A 13,748-nucleotide genomic window follows, 5' to 3' on the forward strand; every position below is an offset into this window, starting at 1 on the left:
CAGCCTCGATGGACCAACATGCCTGACACCATCTTTATATTTTCATCCTCCTCTAGTACCCCGCCAGCCTACTCATAGCGCAAGTGGCGTTACGAGTACCATTCATTTTGATTTAGCTATATACAAATACGTGTAATATTACCTACTCATTTTTTAATTTATTTTCGTAACGTTTCTTGTTATGTAATAGTATTTATGTGTATTATTATATTATTTTTCTTTGATTTATCAGGAAAGCATGCCTCCAGTTCTACGTGGAGAAATCTTGCTTGATCGGATGGGTGCTCAGGCACGACTCAACTATGAGCAATTGAGGAAAGACGCACAAGATCTCGATATTCAAATAAAACAGTTACAGGTATAAAATAAAATTTAAATAATTCTCGGATTGTCATTAAAAGACGATTTGTTAGGGTAATTTATTATCATGATTGGAAGATCAGACGAAAGTTTAAAAAATGCACACATATTTATCGTTACTCGATTAATTGGGATTAAAAACAATACCAAATTAGACCTCATACTAATTTAAAAACTATACATGCCATTTTTTAAGTAAGATTAAAAATTGACAATTTTCGATCCATATATTTCTTTGTGGAAAAATTACAATTTCACTAATACTCGTAAAACGCTTCTATAAAGGAATGCTAATGATTTCAACCTAAATAGCATCTAATAAATATAAAATTCAAATTCACAGTGTAAATTGGAGATAGTTATACAAAAAACTGTTCTGAGGAATTGTTCGATTTAATACCTGCTACTAAATTTTACTATCGTACAATCCGCTATAAACTAGTTTCAATCCGACCATCTGGATGAATGACAGTTTTTCACCATGCGTTGTTTAAGTCAGTATCTTCCACATGCAATTGGACTTTGGAATCAACTGCCAGCAGGGATATTTCTAAACCGATACGACTTCGAAATCTTGAAAAAAAGAGTATATTCCTTTTTAAAAGTCCGGCAGCACATCTGCAATTTTTCCGATATTGCAGATACTCATGGGCAGCAGTAGTCACTTGTGAACGGCGAGCTCGTCGTTGTGTTGTAAAAAAAAAACCTGATAGGCCATCCTGATAATGTAACTAATTTCTGCATAATTTCCTCCACTATTTTTGTAGTATCGCCATAAATAGATAATTATGAAAAAGATGAGTCAAATATATATCTTTTCACAGGACAGTCTCGACTCCTTGGCCCGACTCCAAAACCGAAGTCTTGAGAGCAATATGTACAACAAGGTGAACGAAATACAGGTAAGACGAATACACTTACCTCTAAGAAGTTTTTGATATTTTTTAGAAACATCTCAAAACATCATGCCAACCTATCAAAACAATATAAAGTACCTGTACATTCTCATATATATTATAATTATGTCATCTTTTATATACATATTAACATTCTTACGAGATAATGCAACTAGTAGCATTTATTAATAATGACTTCAACATTTAAATTATATTACAATAGGCACAATAACGTTCAAAATTTAAATAAAGTTCACTAATTATATTCAAAAAAAGAATATAACATTGATTCATATTGAGATAAATTTTATAAAAATATTATTAAAATATTATTCCAATAAGTAAAGTGTTTAAATGAAATAAATCTCTTTGAGACCCTTAACATTCATGTTACTTACGACTTACTTACAAGAAAATAATTTACTATACAAGTTATTTTACTGTCTATGATAAATAATAATTGACCTAATCTCATGGAAAACGTAACCGCAGCCTAAAAACATAAACAACACCATAAATATAACAGTCAACAGAATATAAATGCTGTATCACTCACTACTTACGTCGAATAATAAATAAAGTCTTTATTTTTATATTTCATTATACTTCATTATAGATTGGTAAAAAAATACGTGATCCCGTTAATGTTATAAATGTGAATATTTGGACGTTTCTTACTCTCGATTACAATAAGATTTAGTATATTGACATAATAAAAAAAAATTATCTTAATTCCCACGAGAACGGTCGCAAAATACCTAGTCTAATCTAAAATTGAAAACAGGCAAGATTTTCTGTATGATAAACATCAAAAATAACCGATATTAAAATTTATTACACCTTTAAAAAGCTACATTATCAGCGAGTAACATTAACTCTATTTTATTTTAAAAAATATTAATAATCCCTAAATAATCTATTCATGCGAAGCCGGGATAAATAAATTTAATGTACTGCAATAATATCTATCAATTACATAACAATTTTCTTTCGTTTTCAACCACATTTCTGTAAAACCTTAATAGTACAAATTAATAAATAAAATATCTACCTGTTACATACATCCAGTGAATAAATGGATTATAAATATTTATAAAAGAGAAAAAATGATTAATTCCATTTCGTATATAACCAAAATGAACCTTTTCGTATTACCCATTTAAAATCACTCAAACCAGAATATTACTCGATTTGCGAAATTTAGCTTGTTGGATCCGTAGTATTGTATTTTGACCGGAAAGACTAACACCACCGGCAAACCATTGGACCGTATTAAAAATGGGACTGAAAAATATCTTATATTTCCTCTTTCGTATATTATCTTTTCCTGTTTGATTTACCTTTTACTCCAACCCTAAAAGAAGTTCTCAAATTTAACTTATATTATTCTTTTTTTTTGGAAATGTTGGCTATTATTATAAGTCCCTCGTTACGTTTGATTACGAAAAAAAGTAAAGCAATACAAAGTCTGTGGAGAAAAAGTAATTTCTGTTTTTACGATTGTGTAAAATTTGAATTTCCAAATGGCCAATCAGAATAATTATAACAGTATTATAGTTATATCGGCCTGTCTTTATATCAGTCAGGCCATTTTTATATACCGGCATATAATAAACTATTGTAACTTTTAACTTTTTTTCTATGAAATTTTGTAATAAGAGATTGATTTAGTAATGAGATGAGAATGAAGATATAAGAAATTGACTCAAAAAGTATAGATCTCTATACTTTTCGAGTCAGTAATTTGTTTAGAGTCACAATAGTTTGTTTAGAGTAACAAAACATACATAAATTCCTACAATCACTCACAGATCTGTATTCTGTACATATACATACTTACAACAAACGCTTCCACCTTAATATAATAATTGGCAATACAAAGACAACATATTCTGCTTTATATTTGTATGTTTTGGGAAAAGAAGGCAGAAAGGTAGACATACTCCTAAATAATTATAAATTTACTTAACTTTCACACTGTTGAATAAAAAAAATATGTTAGTATTATTATTTTATAAATTTTTTACCTATACCTTAGATATTGATAATATCCAAATACACACTTCAGATTTTGAACAAAACTCACAAACAACCGACGCCTATTGAGAGTTAGGACTTAGGACGTAACATCATTAAAATTTTTCGCTCAAATAGAAATTTGGCGGTCGTGGAAATTTAGGAATGTATTGAATCGAAATTCTGTTTGTCATTATAAACAGGTAAATCGTTGGGCATTATAAATTGATGGAATTTATTTTATAATAAACTGTAAGTACCAGCGATTGTTGATTGTTACGGACCTCTCAGCTGCTAAATGAGATAAAATAAAGAAATTCACATATACATAGATATCTACGTATTTTTTATGCATCTTAGAATGTCAAACAAGCTGACATCCCACCTGACGGAAAGTGGTAATCGTCGTTTATAAACATGATGATGAGTATCATGGACATAACAAAGTACGCTGTTACGCACATCATACCCCCCATGCGTTGCCATTCCTGAGAACTCAGGTGTTATTCCTTTGTATCCTATAAATTCGCTGCCATATACCACCCTTCAAACTGAAACACAGTCACAACTGCTTTACGGTAAAAACAGAAATGGTATTAGCGTGGCTTAAACGAAAATAAAGCCCCTAACAAGAAGTTAAAGCGATTTTTTAGAGGTTCGTCAGCAAATAGTGGGTAATAATTTTTCAAGCGACTCGTAAAAGCAAAGGATTTCATTTTGATTTGAAATAATCTGTCAGTGTTTTCTTTACAATATAAAAAAAAAATATGATTTGAAAGTCATAATAATTTCCTCCTATTCTAAAATGCTTCAATAATAAGAAAATATTAATTTGGATACCTATAACGGCATCTAGTGACAACAGTGAAAATTATATTAGTTACATTTATTAACGTGTTACTGTACAGAGCCATCTATCAGATATAATATAAAGATTTTAGTTATAAGACAGCGCAGAACTACCTTCGAACGTACGAACTAAAAATGTTAGTGAAGCAGCCACTAGAGAGACGCAATCTGTAATATAGATTTTTTATCACATTTATTGTACTTCTTTATTAGAAAAGTGTAAATAAGCATAGGTAAATACCTATTTAATTAGTTAGTTGGTAGCTACCTACTTACCTACTAACTAACTAATTATGTACACGTTCATTCTGAAAATTTTTACTTTTTATTAATGCTAATAAAAAATAGAGGGGTGTAATTTACAGGCATCTTTGTTTTCAACCAGCTACGTCCATAATTCAGTCCGATTGAGATATTAATTAATCATACTAGAACATATCTATCCACTAGGTATTAGGTCGACCTCCATACTGTTTCCCCTGGAAACAATCGTGGTTAATTCTTATTGAATTCATGACAATGAATCAACCGAACTGCTGTCATTTATTTGTTTATCCTTTACTAAAAACATTACAAAAAAAAATGTTTGGTACAAAAGAAAGAAAAAAAGAATGAAACTTTATTTTACAAAAATATTTGACTACACCTAAACAGGATTGAAAATTGTTAAAAATTATAAAATATAAATAAAGAAAATAAATAAATGTGTATTATAACAGTTTCATCTAAAATGAGTGTGTGTGTGTGCGTCGTAAAAAAGGCGAATTTAATGCTATATATATTTTTCTCTTTCAATCGACGTTTGGCAAAATAGAAAGCTAATTATGGCGAAAAGTATTGATAATTGTTGTGGGTAAATAAAGTTACAGGCATATCTATATTGACACACAAATTAAATAATAAACCTATACAATGGTGAACTATGACATATGATCATATAATTATATTAAATCAGCCTTATCTTTCATATCTTATTGGTGTACCGATAGCGCAAAAGGCATTACCGTTTTTTTTTCATGCTGTAAAAAACATAAAGGGCAAGCAAACATTTTCAATTTTATAATTATATTATATCACATTAAAATTATGTTATTGTTACAACCATTATCATCATACCAGCCATTCTTTGTCCACTGCTGAACATAGGCCACTCCTTATTGGAGATTCTGAAGTTGCCATGCTTGACAGGCGTATTGGCAACCGCAGTTATGCGTGGATGATATCTTTAGAAGGACGCTACTGTCCATATCTCGACTGAAAAAAAAAGAAAAGGAAGGGGTGGCCCTTTCTATTGTAGGGACTACAGGGCAATTGTTACAATACCGGGTAACAATTCCTCCCCCTATTCTGACCTGACAGGTTCTACCCACAGGAAAAAGAAATTGTTAATATTGGAAAGTGGTCCTGCTGCAAACAATATTCAATGTCAGGTCGACCTCCAAGCGGTTCCTTCTAGAAACCATCGTGATCAATCCCAAGTAAATTCGTCAAGATGAGCCGACTGATCTAACTTCATGCTCGCCTATCATCCCTCAGTGGTGCCCCGCCAGCGTATACAGATAACGCAGGCGGAGTTACTATTCTATTATCATCCTTGAAAAAAGCTACTTATTCACATGACAGTAGTGTTATATTGTAGTATGAAAAGATTTCATAATAAAGTGTGATATGTTATATCAAATATGTAAATGTTTATATATTTTTATCAGGAGGAGATATCCATAAAGAAGTACGACTACAGAGCGACGCAGCTACATTTAGCAGCTGTTAGAGCTCAGGTAAGTAAAAATATGATTTTTAAATATATTTTATATTACAAACAAAACAATAAAAATACTGCAATATCACCTACCTACCTAATAAATTTATTATTGCTTAATCTATTACATGTCCGATAGTTTCCCAAACTGGAATCGCGACTCGTGTTCAATATTATAAGATCTATTTACAGAATATACTATTAATTACATTTTTTAACAGTGACTAAAAAATATGATAAAAAGTCTCTTCGGCTATACACGAAGGATTATAATATTTTTACGAAAACAATAATTCAGTCATTATGTATTCTAAGTAATTTAGGTATTAATTTCTAATTCTTAAACTTTAACTTGATTTCGAAAAACTTAAAGATGTAAACATGACAGTAGCCTCTCTCTTTATGCACTTCGGTGATATTTACAATCTCTGTAACATCCCTCATTTGTTAATTTGTTCTCTCTTATTACCTATTTGTATCTTAGAAATTAAATGTCTCTTATTCTTGATAGGTATCTGCTTTCTAAAAAAAAAACTGACAGTAATACGAATATAGGTACATCTAAATGGCATGGTATTTGATACAAGTAAATAAAGTAAAGGCAATATCTGTAATAAGACTTTAAAATAATGTGTGTATACATACTTTTATTTAAGTAAGTATTTAATTCTGAGTATCTATCGATTTCCAACTGTCTACATTCATTGTATTTGAATTCTTGTTTTCTAAACTTACATTTTCCCCTTCTATGCTTATTCTAGGCAACGCTGCATCGTAAACAAAAACATTTTCTCAATGTGAGTGTAAACAATTCTTGTTACTAGGTGTAGGTACATTGCGCACGCCTATTACTTAGTAGCTCTAGGCATCCATACTTTGCACATGCGAAACGAAGTCCCCTGACCCAATCAATAAAATTGAATTTACCCGCCATTTCTGCGTAGTTCAGTTCAACAAAATAATATTCATAAACATTCATTTAAAATAATTCATTTATAAGTATTATTCTCAAATCTAAATATATTTCTTTTTTTTATATATTTTGTCCAGCTATTATAAATTCTTTTTAAAAATAACTATAACCATCTAATTTTACTTTTTTGCCTGCTTACCTATCTAATATTATGAGTTTTTAAATATAATTTAAATTTATACTTAAATACAGACTTTGTTTAGTACAGTCATAAAGTTTTATGTTTTGGTGTGAGCAGTACAGTACCGCATTGCGCACAGCTTCCCACTCAGTCTGAGAGGAGATCTCGTGGACCGACATAACCTACGTGTTCGTTACGATCATCCAGATTTGATCATAGATAACAAATACCAACCATATTTACTAATTCATTTGACAATTATCACCAATTTCCGTCCTGTTTTATCGTTCGAACGTAAATTGAAAGTTTATAACCACGGATAAAAAAAGAAAAATAAAATATCGTGCCAAAATGGGGTGGATTTCTATGAAAAATCATATCGTAAGTATTAATTGTACTTATCCATGTATAAGGTTCCATTTTTTTAGAATATTATTAATAAATATCTGTATTAAAAAGTAAAGTAATTCTGTTTATTATAAATTAATAGAATCAATTTTTTTTAATAATTCTTAGACGAAATCTAATTACCTATATATCTGTTTAACTACATTTATACATTTCTAACAAATAATCATTGTTTATTGCATAAATAGTCATCGTTTTATAAAATAACATAAACAGTCGTTTATGTTGTAATATAGATAAAAGGTATAGCAAATAATTATGCCATATTATGTATTTTTATTATGTCTTCAAGTACCTAACGATATAAGTATGTATAAGTATCTACCGATCAAATTTTTTTTTGGTGTCATATTTTTATCTAGTTCATAAGTATATGATAGAAATAATAGTGTCTCTATATGGGAATATGGGTTAGACACTTATATTTTAAATACTTTATTAAAATATAATCGTCTCTAATTGTAATTAATTTGTAATCTCATCACGAAAATAGCTCATCATCATCATCTTAACTATTATCGGTCCACTGCTGAACATAGGCTTTACCCATAGACTGCTATAAGAAACGGTCCTGAGCCAACTGCATCTACTAACTCCCTACAATATATTTGAAGCCGTTATTCCATCTAGTGTGGAATCAATCTACACTACGAAACAAGCTCAGCTTTAGCAAAATATTAAAATTAAATAATGGGTCTCTGTTAACTCCATTTAAAATTTATTGTTCAATTTATTATATTCGACTGAAATCAGAGATGAAGCTCATAAGCTTCATCTCTGATTACAAACGAATATTCTATCTTCTAAATCACACATTTAGTAATATGCATGATTATATTTACAAATATCCTCTATATGATATTAATAGTAATTAAATACGTCACATTTACAACATATTACCACCAAAATGTGTGTGTGTATTTTTTTTTTGTATTATATTAGGGAATATATTGATATATGATATTAGAGGGAGATAGTATGGGAATATACCTTTGTATTATGTTTCAAGTGAAGCAGTTGTGTTTGCATGGCTGTGTTTCTTATTACTGGGTTAGCACCTTCCTCAGGAATCATCATGGGCGAAACGTATACTCTGTTATGAAAATAGACTTACCACTTTCCATCAGGTGGGCCGAGCTTGTTTATTCTAAGTTTTATAAAAAAAAAAAAAAAATATAGTGACTTATTATGGTTCTTCCTCTCAAGCGCCGAAAATAGCTTCATAAGATTTTACAGAACATATTAACATAATATTTGCCATAAAGGATGAGTAAATGAGAGTGATTATACAGTATAATAATTATATTTTTATAATTATTTCATTAATTGATATTTTGCGCAAAACCTGTATACCGAAATTGTCTATAAATATCTAAAATATCATAGTAATAAAATATTAATAATACCTATCCTTACATTCGTAAGAGAATTAATCATGCTCAATCTAGCTAATTTGACATCTACGGCAAAAAAATATTTGCCGCCCTTTATGAAGAAAGTAAAATAATTTTGTCACTCTAGGCAACCTTATGACTGGTATCTTCCTATATTAGGCCTTGGTGCCATACCAGAATATATAAATACAAGATAAAAGAATCGTGTCCTATAAATGTAAAAGTTTGTAAAAATATTTGAATATTTTTTACTCGATCACATCTAAAGCATTAAACGAATTTAGATGAAAGTTAAACGAATAGCTGGTATAATAAAGAGTAAATAACATACATTACATAAAAGAGTAATGTAAATAAATAAATACTGATATTTTAACTAAACACACAAAATGCATTATATAGATACTGATGAATGCGGATGAAAGACAAATTCTTAAGCAGTTAACTTCTATTTTTTAACGGTTTAAAATAAAACATATTCAGATAGATGTATATACATATATAAGAATTTATTTTCTTTTAAGAGGATAAAATTGAATAATAAATATCAAAATACAAACTTTTACTTCAACCTCTTTTAACGTGGATATATTGATTTTATTTTTAGTGTATTTTGTTAAAAGTTATTTTAAAAATCCCTGCCGTAGGTAATAATGACGAGTAACAAACATTAAAAATCTTTACAAATTTTCATATTTACGAAGTCAGTAACTACTTGTTAAAGTTTGTAATTCATGATTATCGAATCATTCGGTAACAAAGTGTATATTTAAAAATTGAATGTGAATCCTAATTTTCTTGCATCATGAACACTTCTATTACTAATTTCCCGCCCGCGCGATTGCTGCGCGCGCCCCTTGTGAGCAAACTTAGAACTATTTTGCGTCATGAACACTGTTGGCTGAAACTCGTGTATCGTGTTTGTATTCGTGGATTTATTTAATAAATACTTGTTTGAAGTGAAAAGTGATTCGTGGAAGGATAAATAATTATTATTAATTCTAAAGGTAAGTCCATTCTTGTGAAACATTGTGATTATGTAATAGTAAACGACAAAAAAGCCCTATTGATGACGAGACATATTTTCTATGGCAAATCGAGATTAATTACATCGATAAAATAAACAGTAATTGATAACATTTTATTATTGTACATAGTATCTGGTTTTTTTCTATTTCAGTGATACAATTCTATTATTTTAATCATCCAAACTTATAACCTCAAAATATTTTTATCTATTATTATAGTTTACGACAGGTTATTTCGATATCTAAATTTAACTTGACTGCTAACTCTTCATACTTTGTAGTTACAATGTAGATTTTATAAATTATAACAATTCTTTATTACCTGGGTTTTTGTTACGAATAATTTATTATGTCTGTAGTTAAAGATTTAGGCGGGAAATTTTACGTATCGCTAGCTTACCTAACTGGTTTTTACCGATATCGCTTACGAAGAGCTCTTCGTACTCTAATATAGTATACTTATTTTTTACAGGTGCTACGGACAAATTATTATTTTAATGAATTTAAATTCGAACATTCTTGTGAAATTAAGTGCACATTCATAAAATGAAGACATCAACTATAGACAAATCATTGAAGAAAAATGGATATCAATCAGATGATGACAATGTCAGATATAAATTAAATACAAGCTATTTCAATAACATTACTAAATCACCAACTAAAGTTGTAAAGAAGCAGGAAAAGGTGAAGAGTGAAGATGATGATGTACGCTACAAATTTCCCACAATCCTATCTAAACCTAAAACAGAGCAAAAGGCCAAGCCAAAACCAAAAATAAAAGTAAATTTCTGGAGCAATAAACAAACAGGTAGCCGCTTGCATAACACTGAAACAAAAACCAAAACAAATCGTAGACATACTGTTGGATCAACTGCCACTAACACAGTAGTGGTCAAACCGAAAAACTCTGGTGTTAAAGTCTGTAAACGGGTATCATTTCTGCCTTCACCTTTATTTTCTGATAACCATGTACCAATGGTAACTGTTCCTGACGATTTAACAATACAACTAAATGAAGAAGAAGCTAATGATTTGGGTGAGGACTTAAACCTTGCATTTGTGAACAGTGATAGCAGCACAAATGAAAACTCAAATACGTCAATAAAACGAAAACCCAGAAACTCTATTGCACATACACAAACAAGTTCTAAGGCCACTAAACGCAAGCGAAGTTTAGATGATTCAGGCTCTAAAATTACAGTTAATGATAATGAACTTGAATTCTTCTCAAAATATGTGGTACAGAAATTGAGAAGAATGGAAACCAATCAGCGTATTTATTCTGAAAACTTGATAAATACTGTTCTCATGTTGGGACAACTTGGCAAGTTGAATGGTAAATCAAAGATAGCAGAAGCATAGTTAATAATATATATATATATTAAAATATCCAAAAGTACCTTATGTACTGTTTATTTGTAAATAACTTATCTTGGTTCTATAATCTTATGACCATGATGTACTTAGTATATCAGAACTTTAATTATTGATTTGGTTGTTGTATAGACAAGGTAATATTTCTACCATGTCTCTCTTCATAATATAATTTAAAAAAATGGCTGGTGCATATTTTTGTTTTACAATTACTGATATACTTTAGTATTAAATAAATAGGTACTAATTTAATATTATTTTGAGTGGAGTGGGTGCATAATTTAATTTCTACAATAGTCCTATGATTAATATTTTTGTGACATAATGTCAGTAATGGTAGAGATCCTGATTTGGCTTAAGACTTGCTGTATGGTAATTTCAATGAAGTATATATGTATATAAGTACATATCAGGCATGTTGTGGATAATGAAACTGTGTTCAATGGAAATATAATATTAAGATAAATTGCACAAAGTAATTATTAGAAAAATAAACTATTATTATGACAATATAGAATGTGTTGATAATATTTGAATTATTACTAAATTAATAAGTTTTTTTCATGTAGCATGTTAAAAATATGTGAAGTAGTTATGCTAGAAAGTTATGTTTTTGATATATGTCAGAATTTCTACATATATACCAAGGATTACATTAATAATTTAACTCTTTACTTGATTTTTTTTTTTTTTTTATATATATTATAAAATAAAAATTCATTTGGATATATTTTTATACAAGTATCCATCTTGTTGTAATGAAATTTGTAATGTTTTGTTTCTAATAAATTAAGAATTTTTATTCATGCAGGTAAGAATTTGCACATTATATTTAAATTATATAAGCATTGTAATTTTTGTAAATTATATATACATAGTCTATTGATGATACCAACAAATATTAAATACTAGGTTTTTCCTAACTAACCTTCAAAACTACAATTTAACTCTACTTCTGCACTATTAATTCTAATAAATATAGAGGGGGTTATTGCCTACAAAGATCTCATATATTAAGTTCTTAAGTATCATCTTGCAGATTTATGTTTGTCATTTTTATGATATAAGAAAGCATAATATCTTTAAATTATTATAAATAAGGTGCAATAAAACTGTATAACTGGAATCTAATATTATATGTTAATGAAACTGTATATCTATTCCTTAAAAATTATGAGCTAAATAATGAAATAAAAATATCAAATTATTATTGATACTCTATAACTATGAAAGTGTAATAACTCCCATAAATCTTTTTCATTAAACAATCATGTCTATAAAGCCAATCTTGTCTGTGATTTCACTGTTCCGTATTTTGTTTTTATTTTTAATACGGAACACAAACTACATGTAGTACATATTTTTGAATGTAATTTGTAAGAAGCAAAGCAATTTATTACTGTTGTTAATTATAACAGAATCAGATTACATATTTACATGTTTTGTTATTATAAGCTCAAAATCGTGGTTTACCGGTATAATATATGCTCGACTTTAAAACAGATTTATTTATACTTGTGAGATTGTATGAACCGAGGTGAACATATTCGCCTTACTAATAAATACTAGTAAACTAAATTTTAGTATTTTTTTTTTCATGTACTAACTACCCTTTATCCATCAGAAATAGTTTCTTGAAAGCCTTTTTTTTTTTAATAACCAGTGAGGATGGAAACAGGTCAGTTTATTCGGTTAGATCAGTTCATTATGACGAATTTATGTGGAATTCACTACGATTGTATACAGAGGAAACTACGTGGAGGTCTATCTTCACCAGAGGGAGACTTTGTACAAAAGTCGATTGCTTGGGTGCCTCTGTCCCATTCATGTTTCTACCGTGAAGTAGTTGTGTTTGCATGGCTGTGTTTCGGTTTGAAGGGTGGGATATGACGTAAATTTACAGGGTACAGAGGAATAACATCTGAGTCCTCAGGAATGGCAACGCATGGGGGGTATCATGGGCGAAACAGTATACTGTTATGTCCATGGTACTGCTTATGTCTATAGGCGACGGTTACCACTTGCCATCAGGTGGGCTGACAGCTTGTTTGCCATTCTAAGTTGTATAAAAAAAAATTAAGGTATATTACATGCAATGCAGCCGTTCGTCTCTATTACTAACAATTGTTTTCCCCCAAATCTCATAAATTGCCTTATTGTTGAATTAACATGTAAATTTAGTGTTTAAAGTCAACTATGTTTACACCAAAAAAACAGCAGACATTTTAAGTAATATTTAAAAATGTCATTACAAATGTTACTTGAACAAATAATAATTAGATTTCATCTATAAAATCACAATTCAAACGAAGTATTACGACAAATAATTCAATTATTTACAAAAGTAATATTCTCTCTTATAATTTATTTGTACAAAGTCGTTTGCATCATAACCTCTGTCTCGCTCGTGTTTCTAAACCTAGCAGTGGTTTCAGTTTAACCAGATGATGAATACGGATTATGAAGGCAAGATGAAGATGAGCTTATGAACGAATAAAAGTTCCTAGAATTATATAGAAAGATTGTCACGAATATCACAGTGTATTCTGTGACGTCCATGTGTATAG

The 13,748-nt window shown here is 29.5% G+C and overlaps 2 protein-coding genes across 16 annotated transcripts in view; both read left to right on the forward strand.

Annotated features, from left to right (window-relative positions):
• LOC113511962 (uncharacterized) overlaps positions 1 to 13,748 on the forward strand; it is a 196,549-nt gene that overhangs the window by 143,378 nt on the left and 39,423 nt on the right. For all 14 annotated transcript variants that reach the window (XM_052894452.1, XM_052894457.1, XM_052894460.1 and 11 more), the window contains 3 exons: positions 233 to 358; positions 1,185 to 1,262; positions 5,831 to 5,899. In XM_052894452.1, the coding sequence (XP_052750412.1) occupies positions 233 to 358; positions 1,185 to 1,262; positions 5,831 to 5,899 (273 nt within the window). The remainder of the gene's footprint in view (positions 1 to 232; positions 359 to 1,184; positions 1,263 to 5,830; positions 5,900 to 13,748) is intronic.
• LOC113511965 (uncharacterized) lies at positions 9,640 to 12,759 on the forward strand. Of its 2 annotated transcripts, none has more exons than XM_026895700.3 (2): positions 9,640 to 9,783; positions 10,277 to 12,759. In XM_026895700.3, exon 2 carries the CDS (start codon positions 10,351 to 10,353, stop codon positions 11,167 to 11,169), a length of 819 nt encoding a protein of 272 aa, XP_026751501.2. In that variant the 5' UTR covers positions 9,640 to 9,783; positions 10,277 to 10,350; the 3' UTR covers positions 11,170 to 12,759. The 2 variants fall into 2 exon arrangements, with proteins under 2 accessions (XP_026751501.2, XP_052750425.1); XM_052894465.1 differs by lacking the exon at positions 9,640 to 9,783 and adding an exon at positions 9,879 to 9,902.

Source organism: Galleria mellonella, unplaced genomic scaffold (assembly GCF_026898425.1).
Source record: "Galleria mellonella isolate WM207_F2 unplaced genomic scaffold, CSIRO_AGI_GalMel_v1 utg213, whole genome shotgun sequence".
Classification (NCBI taxonomy): domain Eukaryota; kingdom Metazoa; phylum Arthropoda; class Insecta; order Lepidoptera; family Pyralidae; genus Galleria; species Galleria mellonella.

Bases quoted from the DNA above. Each gene is read 5' to 3' on its own strand.
- LOC113511965 (XM_026895700.3), top strand. From the start codon at position 10,351: ATGAAGACATCAACTATAGACAAATCATTGAAGAAAAATGGATATCAA.